At 49.7% G+C, this 13,905-nt stretch overlaps 1 protein-coding gene across 1 annotated transcript in view; it reads right to left on the bottom strand.

Moving 5' to 3' along the window:
- Positions 1 to 13,905, bottom strand: part of nell2a (neural EGFL like 2a) — a 44,192-nt gene that overhangs the window by 26,925 nt on the left and 3,362 nt on the right. Inside the window, exons 3-12 of the mRNA XM_003967490.3 lie at positions 11,772 to 11,922; positions 10,683 to 10,856; positions 10,200 to 10,296; positions 8,818 to 8,890; positions 8,120 to 8,202; positions 7,707 to 7,835; positions 6,607 to 6,709; positions 5,189 to 5,280; positions 3,510 to 3,615; positions 3,217 to 3,345 (exon numbers count right to left, since the gene is read on the bottom strand). Of these exons, the coding sequence (XP_003967539.1) occupies positions 3,217 to 3,345; positions 3,510 to 3,615; positions 5,189 to 5,280; positions 6,607 to 6,709; positions 7,707 to 7,835; positions 8,120 to 8,202; positions 8,818 to 8,890; positions 10,200 to 10,296; positions 10,683 to 10,856; positions 11,772 to 11,922 (1,137 nt within the window). The remainder of the gene's footprint in view (positions 1 to 3,216; positions 3,346 to 3,509; positions 3,616 to 5,188; positions 5,281 to 6,606; positions 6,710 to 7,706; positions 7,836 to 8,119; positions 8,203 to 8,817; positions 8,891 to 10,199; positions 10,297 to 10,682; positions 10,857 to 11,771; positions 11,923 to 13,905) is intronic.

The following is a 13,905-nucleotide window of genomic DNA, read 5'->3' as shown; positions in this document are numbered from 1 at the left end:
TGGGGACTTCTACAGACAAAATGGATGGATGGATGGATGGATCGATCGATGGATGAACGCCATTATTTTCTTACTGCTCGGGTAAAAAGGTAGTAAAATAGCTCAAATGTTCTTTCATCACCCATCAGCCTCTAAAAAAATCTCGATTTATATGCTTCCCACACCGTTATTGTTATCAAACTACAGAAGCAAATATTATATAATCCATCGGTGACACTGTACTCTAACGGCATATTTACTCAAGGTTTCACTTCTATTGGTCTCAATTGTTGGCGCCTGGGTGTTTTTAAGGAATCGCTGTGCCTGGTTGAAAACAGAGATGGGATATATTTCTTTCATAAACATGTATCTGCAGTCTCAATTTGTGGTGCTGCGTGTTGTACAATTTCTTTTTTTTCTAATTGAAAATAAATCACACAAAAGTCAGAGATTTGATGAAAAATAATCCCACAATGCTGTAACGCCTCTGCTGCTCGGCCTTCTTCCAAGATGGAAAAAGGCTGCCTTGCAGTTGGAGAACCTAAACACGCACACACACACACACACACACACTGCACCTGCACACACACACACACTCAGACTACCAGCCAGGCAGCGCCAGCGTCCCCCTGAGATCTCCCTACTGCTGCTCCGATGAAAGATTTACACAGTGATCTCATCGGCTATTTTGAGACCGTCCCTGACCCTGGGATTGTTTTAAAGAGATAGCATCTCTTTCTGACTTTTCTGGTGTTTGCCCCCCTCAACCGTCAGTAATGGTGCGAGTGTGTGGACGCGTGTTCAGGCAGCAACATTCACGTGTCTCCCCTTCCACCCTCCCTTTCTCCCTAGTCCATATAAATGTCCCCCAGCTGGACGTGTGTCTCAACTCAGAGACGCTGAGACCCCTCCTGAACGGACAGCAGGCTGGTTCATTCCTCTCTCAGCACAAGGCAACATAGAGGCGCGTAAACATTCCATCATCGCCCCCATGTCCCTGAACGCAGCACCGCCGTGGAACAAAAACAGAACTCATTTGTTCGGCCACTGTTGGTGTTTCAGAGCCGGGCTCAGATGAAGAGCTCGACTCTGAAGAGTCGATTCTAGAGACACGGATGTGGAAATAAAACAAATGTCTGGTAACATCTCAAAGACTCCAGGATCATAAAAATGCAGCACGCTCTCCCTAAATATCTGGATGAAACTGGTGCTCGTCCAAATTACAGTTAAAGTATCACTCACAGCAAATGAGAAGGAACAACTATAATGTATTTAGAGCAGATTACGCTGAAAATTACACATCGTTCTTCATATTACAGAGCAGATTGCATATTATCTTGCCTGTTTGATGTACCTGATATGTAAAAACTCCTTTAAGCTCTCGCGGGTACGAATTCTGCACAAAGGAGAAATTCAACGCAGGGAAAAATAAAACAAAATAAGAAAACCTCCACCGAGACTGAGCAACAATGACGGAGATGTGGACAATACTCCCCCTGCTGCCTGAAATGTGACATCACACCGTCAAAAACGGATCATCCCTCCTAAAAGAGGGAGAATTTTTGAAGATTTTATCTTCCTGCGTACTGTTGTCTTAATCTTGACACATTAGCACAAAGTAGCATAAAATTAAAATACGTTAGTGTGTCCCAGTGCCCCAGTTGGAACACGGCGCTTTAAAACGCTGCGTTTTTAACACTGTAATGTAAAAAAAATTAAACGATTTACATGAAAAAGAAGGAACCTTCCAAGCAAAACATCCCCAAAGACCCTGCGGAAGTTCTGCTAGTGAATATTAATATGAAACATGTTGAGTTAGAACAGCTACTGTTTTTATAATTATGAGGGGGAAAAAAAGCATTTAACCACCACTCACAGGTCACCCTGCTGACGGTGGGAGCGGCTACAGCGTCGCACACAAATCGGCTCCGAATCTCAGAACAAAGGACCCTCAGAGAGCTGAATATTGATGGAAAGTCCGTCAAGGCTGCACCTTTGATGAAATATTTGCTCACAATACCAGCGAGGCGCAGAGGGAAGCGCTGACGTCGCGGCCTGCCCCCGATATTCAGCAGAAACCAGACGATCAACAATCGTTTTTAACAGAACCATCTGGTCAGAACCAGCCAAGGAGCGATTATGTTTTAATCACCAATCTTTCTAATGAAACAAAGCTTTTTTAATAGCAGGACCAATCTAAAGTCAGCCGAGCACAGAAGCACAATCAGTCATTCTGTAATCAATTACTGGTTTACAGAACGACGCTTCAGCCTCTTCTGCCTGTTTGCTAATGATTTAATCCGGCGATAACAGATGACGCCGCTTTAATTGCTCCCACAGTGAGTGACATTAAATACACTTTCTGCACACCGCAGACTGGGAAGGCTGTCTCGGAAAAAGGCGTCGGGAAAGTCAGTCAGCATCGGATAATGAGGGGATTACAGCCCCCCCATCACGGGAGGATTAAACGATTAAAGTATGCATTGAAGGAAGTGTTTACATGGGTATTTGTTAAAAAAAAATGTCTTAATCAATTCATGCTCCCGGTTGCTTTTATTCCCTTTCAAATCAGGAAATGCCTATTTAAGGGAAACAAAAGGGGCTTTTAGATGATAATAAAGCTGCATGAAAGCCTCTGTGATGAAAAGGTGTTCGTCTAACCCATCCGGCGGTCCAGGCCGGCGCCATCTCGCTCGATTAACTGATCGAGGGCCAAGGACGGCCTGTAGAGGCTGCGTTGGTATTGTTCCGACATAAACGCTTCGCTGCAAAGGGTAAAAAAAAAAAGGAGTGGTGACATTTGCTGCCACGCTCGCTGTGAGATGACCCTGGCGTGAACGGGAGAACCAAGTAACGCTGCCTCCTTTCAGCGGGGAAAATGCAGCTATTTCGTGGTCAGAGTGGGATTTCTAAAAGAAATAAACCTCTCAGCTTAAGTGTAGACCGCTGATCCGCCCCCCCCCCCTAATTTTCTCTAACGCCATTCTGGTCATTTTGGTTTTCTTTCTTAGCCGTCCAGGCCCTTTGTGCTGTGGATAATGCAGCGGGTTTTATTTGAACTCAAAGGTTGCGCTCAACATCAAAACAACTGTAAAGCGTGCTTTTATTTTGAAATAACATCACCATGGCAGCTGAAAACAAAATAACAAGGAGTTGCCTTTACCCAGGCGCCAACCCCCCCCCCCCAATCCAGACAGCACCAGCGAGGGAGACAAAGGAGTCGGAGGCGCGCCTCACCTTCGCAGTAGGCGTTATCGTCCCGCAGCGGGCGGAAGCCATCCTTGCACGCGCAGCAGCCTCCCGCCTCCAGGTTGACACAGTCGGAGTGCTCCATGCAGCCGTGGCCCTCTGAGCAGAAGTCATGACCTGCGGGAGGCGCGGAGATTAACGATGAGACCCTCCCCGTGATGAAGGGCTGAGCCTCACTCTCATTTAAGCCTGGATCGCTTATGGGCTGCCTTGTTTCTATAGGTTAGCAGCGCTAGCGTGGGAAAAGGCCGTCGCGTCGGACGGCTATGGGTCTTCCCTACCTCGACAGACTTTGCAGCATCTGTCATTCAGGACGATCTGCTCCGACTCGGCGCAGTCGAGTTCTGGACAGGGCTCGCTGGGGGCCAGTCGATGCATGGTCCTGTCCTGTGATGGACAGAAACACAACCCTCAGGAGCTGCGCCGCAGGCTCCCCTGCTCATCAGCTAAGAGCCTGGAAGTCATTATCAAGGTAATTATCCATCTCTTTAGTTTCGTCTCCTCCTCTCGCCCCCCCGTCTGTTCATTACAAGCCAATTACTCATTTGTCAATAGCTGGTTTTGCTTACTATTCTCTCAGAGAAAAAAAAGGAATCTTCTTCTTTCCCCCTGCTAGCTTTTGTGAATTGCATCATGATTGATCTGAGAAGATTTTTTCCCAGCATGCCCTTGGCGGGGGGTTTAAATCTCATCCACGTCCCTCTGACAGACGCTAATGCTGAGTAACACACATTTATGTTGAACAAATAGTTTACATTAAGGTCCAGCATCTGGGAGAAGTAAAAATAGAAACGTGCACATGCTGGAGCCAACAAGAATAGTGAAAACCCACCATTCTCTGCTGTCCACATCTCCAATTTTAACATCAATGTCTTCTTAAACGTCCAAGTTTGAGGTCTGTTGTGAGTCAATGGCTGTGAAACCTTTTGCTTCTCATCCCCCCCACAGTCCCAGAAACATTACCAGGAATTTATTTACCCGGTAATCTGGCTGGTTTGTGTTTCCACTGCATGTGAAATTTCTGGGAAAACTGTAGTCAATCCAGGGTGATGGCGTCAGGGGTTGGCGGTCACGGACCGGACCAAATGTGACTCAATGTCCACTGACTCGGGCACTCAAAGACGCTGGTAAGAGCCTGGATCTCGTTGTTTGTCCACCACTCAATAAAGTCTATAAAGTCCCACAACCCCAGTTGTCTTCTGGGGAAATCTGCAAAAAAAAGACCCCCAAACTACCTCCTAACAACTCCTGAATCAACTTTCCAAACAATCCTCCCTGTCTACTTCCTGGCGCCCGTGACCCCCAGCGTGCACCCCCTCACAGCCAACAGGCAGGCAGGAGATCAGAAGCATGACAAGGAGCTGTCAGGGGACCCCTGCAGGAGTCTGAGGCGGTTTGCCGACTGACAGCTCTCCCATCCTCATTTCTTTGATCTTCCTGGGACTGCCACTCATTCGGCCGGGGCTGCAGATGGGCCAGGTGTGGGAAAAGTTGGCCCGACAGCTGTCTGCAGCTCCGCAGCTTTGCAGAGGGTAAAAATGACAGAGATGACCGATTAGGAGCCATCAGATCAATTCTCTGGGATTGATTGGCCTTGTCTGGGATCCCCCCCCCCCACATGACGAGAATTCCTCCCAAAAGTCGGCAGTGCGTCCATCTGGCGCCGCGGGCAGACAAAAGCAAATTCTGAATAATTGAGGAATTAATATGAACGAGGGCCTCCGCGGTCTAACGTGGGGGGGGGGAGGGTTTGAGTGACGGCTGCATTGTTCTGTCCTCCAAATTCATGTGAAATATCTTTAACAAAACTCAGTCGATCAAATGGGCCAAAATCCAAATGGCTCAGGTTGTCATAGGTTCATGGGCAACAACACAGCTGGAGCTGCTGTCAAGCGAGTGTGTGTGTGTGTGTGTGTGTGTGTGTGTGTGTGTGTGTGTGTGTGTGTTGTGCATAACTTACCCTGCATTCAAACAGCAGACACCTGCCGGAGGAGTCGTGCACGGCCTTCTGATCCCCTTCGACCAGCTCTCTTCCACCAAACAGGCAGAGAGCTGTTAGCGCACACACAGAGGAGACGTTAGCTTCGTTTACCCACCACATCTTTAATGTTTATCGCAGTGTTTCGGGTCAAATCAGCGGTGTCGGGGCGCGTGGTTCGTGACCGGGGTCAGGGAGACAAACGCGGGTCAGGCCCCGTCGTAAAGAGGCGTGTGGCGGAGCACCGAAACCGTCCTTTTCCATGTTTCCACTTGACAGATGACTAGAAAATAAATAAAGCCGGCGCCGCTGCCCAGAAGGCCTTTGTGGCGCCAGATAAGGCTTTAATTTGCCGAGGCCGGTCGCGCCTTTGTAGCGGGGGAAAGTTGACACACTCGTGTGTCTGAAGCAGGAGCGCTTGTAATTAGCTGTGTGTTTGTTTCCCTCGTGGAGATAAGTGAGCGCAGGTGTGATGACTTTAAGGCGATTAGCGGCTACGTGGAACGCAGCTGCAGGTTCGGAGACGGCTTAAAGCGGTAAAACCCCCGTGTGGAAGCTATGACCTGAGGGTCGGCGTGAATGATGCTTACGCGGGCTGAACAGAATTCAAGGCTAATGGCTTCCTGCTGATGAAGAGTTAAATCCGGGGTGAAGTCGGCTGGCGCAGCAATCTGCCGCGTTCGCCCAGTTTTCCGAAGCTCATTAACGATGCATTTAATGCACATGCTGATTTTGATCAATAAATAATAAAAGCAAATACTGTATATAACACCTTTCTGGGCTTAATTTGGATTTATGGGAGGCAGCGAGAGGAGCTAATGTCATCTGAAATCCATTTTTATTAAGGGGGAATCTGGAGAATATGAGGTGGAGAGCGCGGCGGTGAAGAGGCTAATAGGAGTTCAGCGTAAAAGAAAAAAGCCTATGTAGATATGTGATGAAACGGAATTATTTATTCAGCACGAAGGCGTCGGTGCTGAGAAGCTAAAAAACTGACATTTAAGAAGAAAGTACGGTGGCCTCGTTTCAAGCGTTTAACATTTCTTTCTTCTTCGCTTTTCCTCCCAGACTTAACAGATCTGCTGCCTTACATCACTCGCCGCGATCACAGATTCACGAGCGCTGGTCTGCGTGTCCGGTGGCCATCTGCGCCGGAAAGCTGGGTTTTGAATAATTAATTGGGTCCATGTATATGCAAAAGGTTGGAAGCGTCTTGAGAGCAGAGGAGGTAGCTTAGCAACAACGCACGGCCCCGGTCGATTGTCAGGCATCCCTTGGATGGAGGAGCGGCGAAACGCTAAATCCGGCGGCGGCGGAGGTGGATTTTGTTGTTTGGATGCAAGTGGATCTGTGATTATGTGAGTGTAGGAGGGCGGTGGGGTTAAGAGTAGTCCACTCACGCTGGCACTCCTTGCAGCAGGCACCCTTCACGTAGGCAGGCGCCGTGCCTGCTGGGCACTGAGGGGGAGGGCAGGAGATGGCCTCGCACTGCACCGTGCCGTTCTGGTCAAGACGGGGGCACAAACAGGATGTTAAACAGTGACTAATGAAACAGGAAGCAGCAGCCGCTCGCTTGAAGCTGATAGATATCGCGATGGAATTTCAGTAACGGTGACGCTGAGATGTGCTAGGTGTGACTCGTGTGCCTTAGATCTTCCCTCCTGCTGTTTGGACGGCGTCGCCGCTCCGCGGCGCCCGGGATTAACATGACTTCCGTGGATGGAAAGCTCCGTGGCGGCAACAGCTACGCACCCCGAGTCATATAATTGATAACATCTTAACGCACGACCTTTGCATTTCAAAGGTCGGGGCTAATTGGCACACATAAGGTAAGGAACATATCCCATCTAATTCCGTAATTGCAGTCTGAGAGCGGCGACGCACCGTTCCGGGGAATGAAGTGATTTCATTGGATGAGTGGGCAGAACAAATCCCTGATGATAATTATCATCTGTCAAGAGCAATTAGGTGCGGTGCACTGAGAGCTATGATTTCCCTGCTTGCTTTGCATGTCGAGAAGCGGCGCGTGAAGCAGGTGGGAGGGATTCGATAGCGGCCGGCGAGTTTGCCATCGCGATCCGTTGCACGCCCGCGATCCACCACTGCTTCGACCGCGCGTCTATAGCCGCGTTCACACGTTCCGCGGCACAAAGTAGACCCTCGAGCTTCGCTAAGCGCCGCGGTTAATGCGTGTGATCCTGCCGTTTTTAGCAGCTACCCGCGGCAAACCCGCTTCTTTGTGACAAATAATGAGAATAAAAGCTGCCAACACTCCAATACACACCCGCACACACCTTCATTTGATGAACAAGGGAGAAGAACAAAAGCTTCCAGGCCTCGGTAGCAACAAATGCAAAAACGTAGGCAACCGCGCGCAACGCAGCGTTGCTACACACATAATGGGAAGCACCTTTTTAACCCTGAACAAGCCAAAGCGAGTCCATAAAGAGCGAGTGTGGAGGCTGACATGATGGCCTCCCTCTCTCGTGCGGAAGCCTACCGAGCATGTGCAGTTCCTGCAGCCATCTGTCCAGCCTTCGTCCTCCCGGTAGATGACCCCCTTGACGCTGCAGGTCCGCTCACAATAGCAGCCTTCCAGCCCATTCATCTTCTCCTCCGCCCTGGACAGCTGCTCAAAAAAAAAACCAGCAAGATGGCGAGAAGATAAGAGTCGGCTCCATTGTGCGCCTATATTCACACACCGTCCTCGGTCGTTTACCACAATTGATGCCAAAAGGCCTCCAGCACCGACGTCCCTGCGTCACCGAGCGCCCGCGGTGACCAAGGCGGCACAATAACGCGCGGGTATTGCAGGATTTGCAGTGTTATTGCTCGACCCGGGCCGTAATTACTTCTTTTAAAAATAATTCGGGACGTTTGAACCGAATGTCAGCTTGCATCACATCACATTACCTTGCTGGATGTCTTAGCAAGGACGTCCTGCAGCTCCATGATTTTCTGCACCAGCCCGTGGAAATCGTTGCAGGTCGGGCACGCTGGCACGGGAAAAACAACAGCGTTAGAGCATTTCCTGCCACCGCCGCGTTCATTTCTGACAGGCACGGCGCCCACTAAGGTCGTAATAGCCCTTTATTTACGGTAATCGTGGCTAATTCGGGCTAACTTTCTATTTCTGCAGGAATATCTCCCAGCACAAAGACCTCATTCATTCCATCCCACACTTAGCCGAGTCTTCTGGCGACTGCCGTGTGCGTGGGGACATGAAATCTGTGTGAAAACGATTCTTAACACTCAAGATGCGCGTGTGCGTGCACGCGTCCTCCCTCCAAGCAACTGGTTGCAGAAACAATCGCGCAGTTGCCTTAGAATCCGACACGGATATTTCACAGGATGGAAAAAACATCCGGAGGAAATGAGATCACACCTCCGGCGCCCTTCTTGTCATTTATTCCTTAAATATGAGGGAGGGATTCGGTGTTATTAAAGCAGCAGCAGCAGCAGCAGCTATTTTACTGACTGTGTGTATTTAAACACATTGTTTCTTTAAACTCTCAGCTGACTGGAGAAGAGGAGCGAATAAAAGTGGGTCAAAACAAGCTCGCGAGGCTATTTAAGGTATCCGAACCACTTTAGGGAGGGATTTGACTCACTTCTGTTCAGGTCTGGACACTGTGAGATGTAACCCTGTGGCATCACCAGGATCTCCACATCCTGCATCACTCCCTGCAACACACACACACACACACACACACATGCGTTACAGAAGGTAAGACAACGACAGAAGTTTGCGAACGCGACGCACAGATTCGATGTGAGGTCATAACACGACGCCGAAAACGCGGGCGCTCGCGGACGTCCTCATCCGAGGATACCGGTCGCCATGGCAACCCGGCCCATTTCATTACAGGAGTGCGCCTGTTTCCCTTGCAGGAGTGGAGGGGCTCAACTTTGGAGAAATTGTTTTTTAAATTGTCTCGCCACTTCAATTTGACGTCCATAAAATCAAAATCCCGCACAAATGATTTACCGATTCGCCATGGCAACGTGCTGAAACTGAGTGTGGGGGAAGCTGTGGGTTTGTCGCGGCCTTCGCGGCCCCCATGACCATCCTCCTCCTCATCCCCCCTCAGCGTAAACACGGAACTCTGTCAGAAGTCCACAATTCCCAGATTTGGTTGTTTTTGTTGCCAACTGATAAACAAATGAACTCCTCAAACCGAAGGTGTTCCCACCACAATGGCTCGGTCGCCGCGGAGACGAGGACGAGTTCCTGCTACTGGAAGCGTTTTCTCATCCTCATCCTTCACCCACATTCATGTGCGCGTTCGCTCGTGCATGCTAATGAGGCAACGCCTCTTAAAAGCAGACCTGCTTCCCAGTCACTAATCAAGGCTTTGCAGAGCTCCTCCCGCTACGTGACCAGATTAGCAGGTGACCTCCAGGCCTCCTTTCATCCGGCAATTAACGCAAAAACATGGAAGAAAAAGTCACACGTGCGCGGACGCACACTGGAACCAGTAACGCGGACTAATTAAGGCAGATACAGTCACTGGTGAGACGACATTTTATCTGTCTTCGGAGGTGGAAGTGGGGATATTCTGGACGTGTCACGGCGATAAACAAGGCCGCAGAGCGAGCTTAATGAGCGCAGCCCAGAGGCTTTTTAATAATTCTCCTCAAATCAGCGTCGGGGGAGTTGCAGTGTTAATTGCGGCAGGCTGAGCTGCAAACGAAGGGAAAAAGTGACCAAAAGACGACAATTTCAGCGACAGGCAGAGCAATCCTCCAAATAGGAGTCGGCCTGGGGAAGAGACACGCAATTAAATCCAAGAGAGAAGATAAATATAAAAAAAACAAACTAAAAAATAGCCAAACGGGCTGAGCTGAGCTGTGTCTGTGTGTGTGTGTGGGGGGGGGGGCAGCAACAGCTCAGATGAATCCACTGTTCTCGTCACCGTGAATCATTTATCGCACATCAAGAAAAGCACTAATGTGATGGAGGTGGGGGGGGGATTAGCACGGCGCCGCTAACCTTGAAGAAGCCGTGGGCAGCGTTTCTCTGGCCGAGCCAGAAGGAAGCGTCCTCGGGTATGTCCATGTAGGGGGCTTCCACCACCCTCTCGTAGATCCTGCAAACAGAATAAGAGCAGCTTGTTCTGCAGTAAATGGAGCAATCTGAAGACGGTTTCCTGTAATACATCTTTATTCTGAATATAATAAATTAAATCAAGCCTTTGACTAAGTTAGGAGACTGTCTGTCACAGTAATTTTCTCATCTGTGAAGCACCGAGTTTAAAATGCCAATCCAGCCCTTTCAAAATAAAAGCATTAAGCAATGATACTCCTGAATAAGCCTTTTTCTTATTGAATAAAACCAGTTTTTACCACCCTGCAGCATCCAAAGTCCCAACAGTCGGCCTTTCAGACGGGTTTAAACGGTTTCTGCATCCGAGCCTCAGAGTTTTTCCTTCAAAATTAAGGAACTGGTGTTTCTCTGGCCCCCCCGGCAGCTCACCTGTTGCAGTCGACGTGCAATATGACGTGAGAGGCGCTGACGGCGACGGACACCTTGTGCCACTGGTCATCAGCCAGGCTGTAGGGGAACACCTCGGTGTGGGCCTGCTGGCCTCTGGTGCGGTAGTGAAGACGCACCTCGCTGCGCTGGCCGCTGCTCTCCAGCTCCAGGAACCTGCGGGAGGAAAAGCTGCAGCCGTTAGAATTCCCAGAGCAGCAGCCGTCGTCGGAGTTTGAAGCTCTTTTCAGCCGCCCCGGTTGTCCTTTTTCACCACACTGCAATGACATCATTCATCAAACACCGCGGTCCTGTAGGCCGTGAAGTGGAACATCAGCAGCTAACAATAGCACACATATTAGCATTCTGACACAATCCTCTCTCCACACCGGAGATCCTCCCAGAGCAGACACGTTAATGGAGGGAGCTGCCGGAACGCATCACCTCTGCCTCTAAAGACAGACTTATTCAAACTAAAGTCATTTACTGGAAACATTATTTAAAAGAGGCTCAGGCGCAGCCACGGAATTTATTTATCTGTTATCCAAATCTAATAGATTTACTCTCCCCCAGCAAGGCATGCACATTCATCCCAGGCAGCGCCATAAACGCGCAAGCTAACGCCGCTGCCGAGATAACTCTGGGCCACGTTTCCAGATGAAGCCATGCAGCGCTGCTTTGCTGCATATGAATGGATGTAAGAGCTAATCAGCAGCTGGGAAAAGTTATTAACATCCCCGCGAGCCAGCGTGGCCGGGCCGCCGTTAATGCACAAACTGCTCAATCAATGCATTATGTGGCGTCAGATTGCTGTTCTGATCATCCAACGGATCAGCTAGCACAAACTAATGGAAAAAATTAGCATGCTAACTGCCGCCAGCGTGCCATCAGCTTTCAAGCCGTGACTGCGAACTCAGTGTTTGGATCTCTGATGGATTGTGGGTAATATGTTGGCGTGCGGGGTGCTTGGCTTTGTTTACTGTAATGTTGAACATCTGAGTGCTCATCCAGCACAAAATATGTTGGTTTTCGATCAGGCTGCCGAGGCAAAAACAGCCGGCGAGTTCGCTCTTTAGCGCGTCTGGCTCCAACCTGTGCTCGGAGTGATGGATGGAGAGGACGACTCCAGAGTTGAGGTGATCTTGTTTGAGGGTGACCAGCACAGTGAACTCATTCTTGCCTCTCAGTTTCCTAATCATGTGCTCTGAGACGTCGGTGGGGGCCACCACTTCCCTGGACGAACCTGGAATAAAGACACACACACACACACACACACACACACACAGACACACCCGTGTGAAGGTCAGAACACCGCATCTGCACATCCCGTTTGATCAGATATCCATGGCAACAGTGTCATGCAGAATAACATTAAGAGCCAAATGGCGTCTTTTCCTGTCAAAATAACATTACGGGTTTTATTGACGAAATGAGTGATGCAAGCAAAAAGTAGAGAAAAAGGTTGCTGGGAATTATTAAGGAATACCAGGAATAAATGTACATTATTAAAGAGAAACTGTGTACTGCGCACGTCATTACTAATTTATAGACATGCTACAGTTTTTACATTGCTGGTAAAGAGAATGCGGTTTAAAATGATGTGAAATGCTTCAAATGGGATGTAGTTGCTGTAGTTGAGAGTAAGATATCCGAGAAATCTTAAATGGAAGTTTAAAAAAATGCTTTTCAGATGTGGGAATTGACAAGCTGAATGCAGTTAATATGGGATGCGTTCTCATAAACTCTGAAAACAAACTGGACTCCATAAATGGAAAATCAGCAACAACATGTTGGCTACATGTTTGATACTCCTTCATATTTTACAGGTCCTGAGCTCAATCTGCCCATTTTGAAAGCAAAGAAACCCCCAAAAGAGTGAAAAGTGTTGTCATTTTGAATCTAAAGTCCTTTTATCTGTAACAAATGAAGACATACGCCGCTCTTATCTGCACCTGAACCAACGACACGTGTTTTCTGGACAGTTCACAGCATGGAGTCATATTTTGGAGGGGTAGTTTCTGTGAGGCTGCCCCCTCCCTCCTCCAGACGTCTCTGCTTTAATGGAAGCATCAATAAATGATGATGTTTCTCAGAAGCAATCACATCAAAGAGTTCACTTACAGCTACGGGATGCATGCGAGATGGCCCTGCCCGCTCCAGGAAGCCAGCGCCGTGGCCTCCCTCGGCGTATTAACGTTACTTCCGGCTGGGGGGAGCAGCCAATTGACACGACACAACGTGAGACGGCGATGCAGGGTAACAAAAAACATCCTGATCCCGTTACAGTGTCTTTTTAGGAAGAACGCCGTTCGCCAGAGGAGGAGACGCACGCAGATTTCATGTATTTTGCATTGGAATATCATGGCAGTGTCATTGGTGGATGGGACAGATGGCCCAATGAGTGCCCCCCCCCCCCCCCATCCTCCCCCAGCAATAATCTGCCCCCATCGACAGATCTCACTTAATAACCGAAAGCGTGCGACGCCTGCTGACAGTAATCTCCGACGGTGTTTGCTGTGATCGCCGTCTTTAGCCCGAGCGACTCCGACTCCGCTCGACGTCTCCGCCGTTTTTGTGCCTTTCAGGCGAAGATTAGCGGGATTTGCGGCCTCCGCCGCAATATGCTGCGGTCGGGCGCCTGCCCCCCCCCCCCCCCCCCGCCATGTGTGGACGCCGACGTCTAAATAATCAGCAAAATGAACACAGTGGGAGCAGGTGTCTGGGCCTGTGGGGGGAGGGGGGGCATGCTGCGAGAGGGATGGTGAAGTGTTGGGGGAGGGGGGAGCAGGGCCAGCGACCTCTGATCAACGAGTGGCTGACTCACGGAGTGGGGGGGGGGGGGGGGGGGGGCTTCAATTGGGACTTTTTATTTTACAGGCTTGTAGTGAAGCATCTTAACCTTCCTGACATCTCTGCGCTCTTTCCCTCCCCAGCCACAGCCGAGGGGCGATCCCTTACGTGACAGTTCCATCCGGCACGGTCCTCAGCGGCGGCGTCACTTACAGGATTCCAGGAGCAGCTGGGAAAAGTGTCTTTTTGAGATCTCCAAAACGCCTTCGGCCGAGCGGCGCTCCGGAGACGTGCGGCTCCGGGCTGCAGCCTAATCTTATCTCTGGCCTACGTGGCGCTTTAATGGCCCCTCTCGGCCCCCAGTTTCCATCCCTCCTCTTTTACATCTTCTAACGGGGGGGAAGGGGGGTCATGCTTTGCCCGTCCTCCTGCGTGG

The sequence above is a fragment of the Takifugu rubripes genome, chromosome 9, assembly GCF_901000725.2.
Source record: "Takifugu rubripes chromosome 9, fTakRub1.2, whole genome shotgun sequence".
In the NCBI taxonomy this organism is placed as follows: Eukaryota; Metazoa; Chordata; class Actinopteri; order Tetraodontiformes; family Tetraodontidae; genus Takifugu; species Takifugu rubripes.
This window is presented reverse-complemented; position numbering and strand designations above follow the sequence as displayed.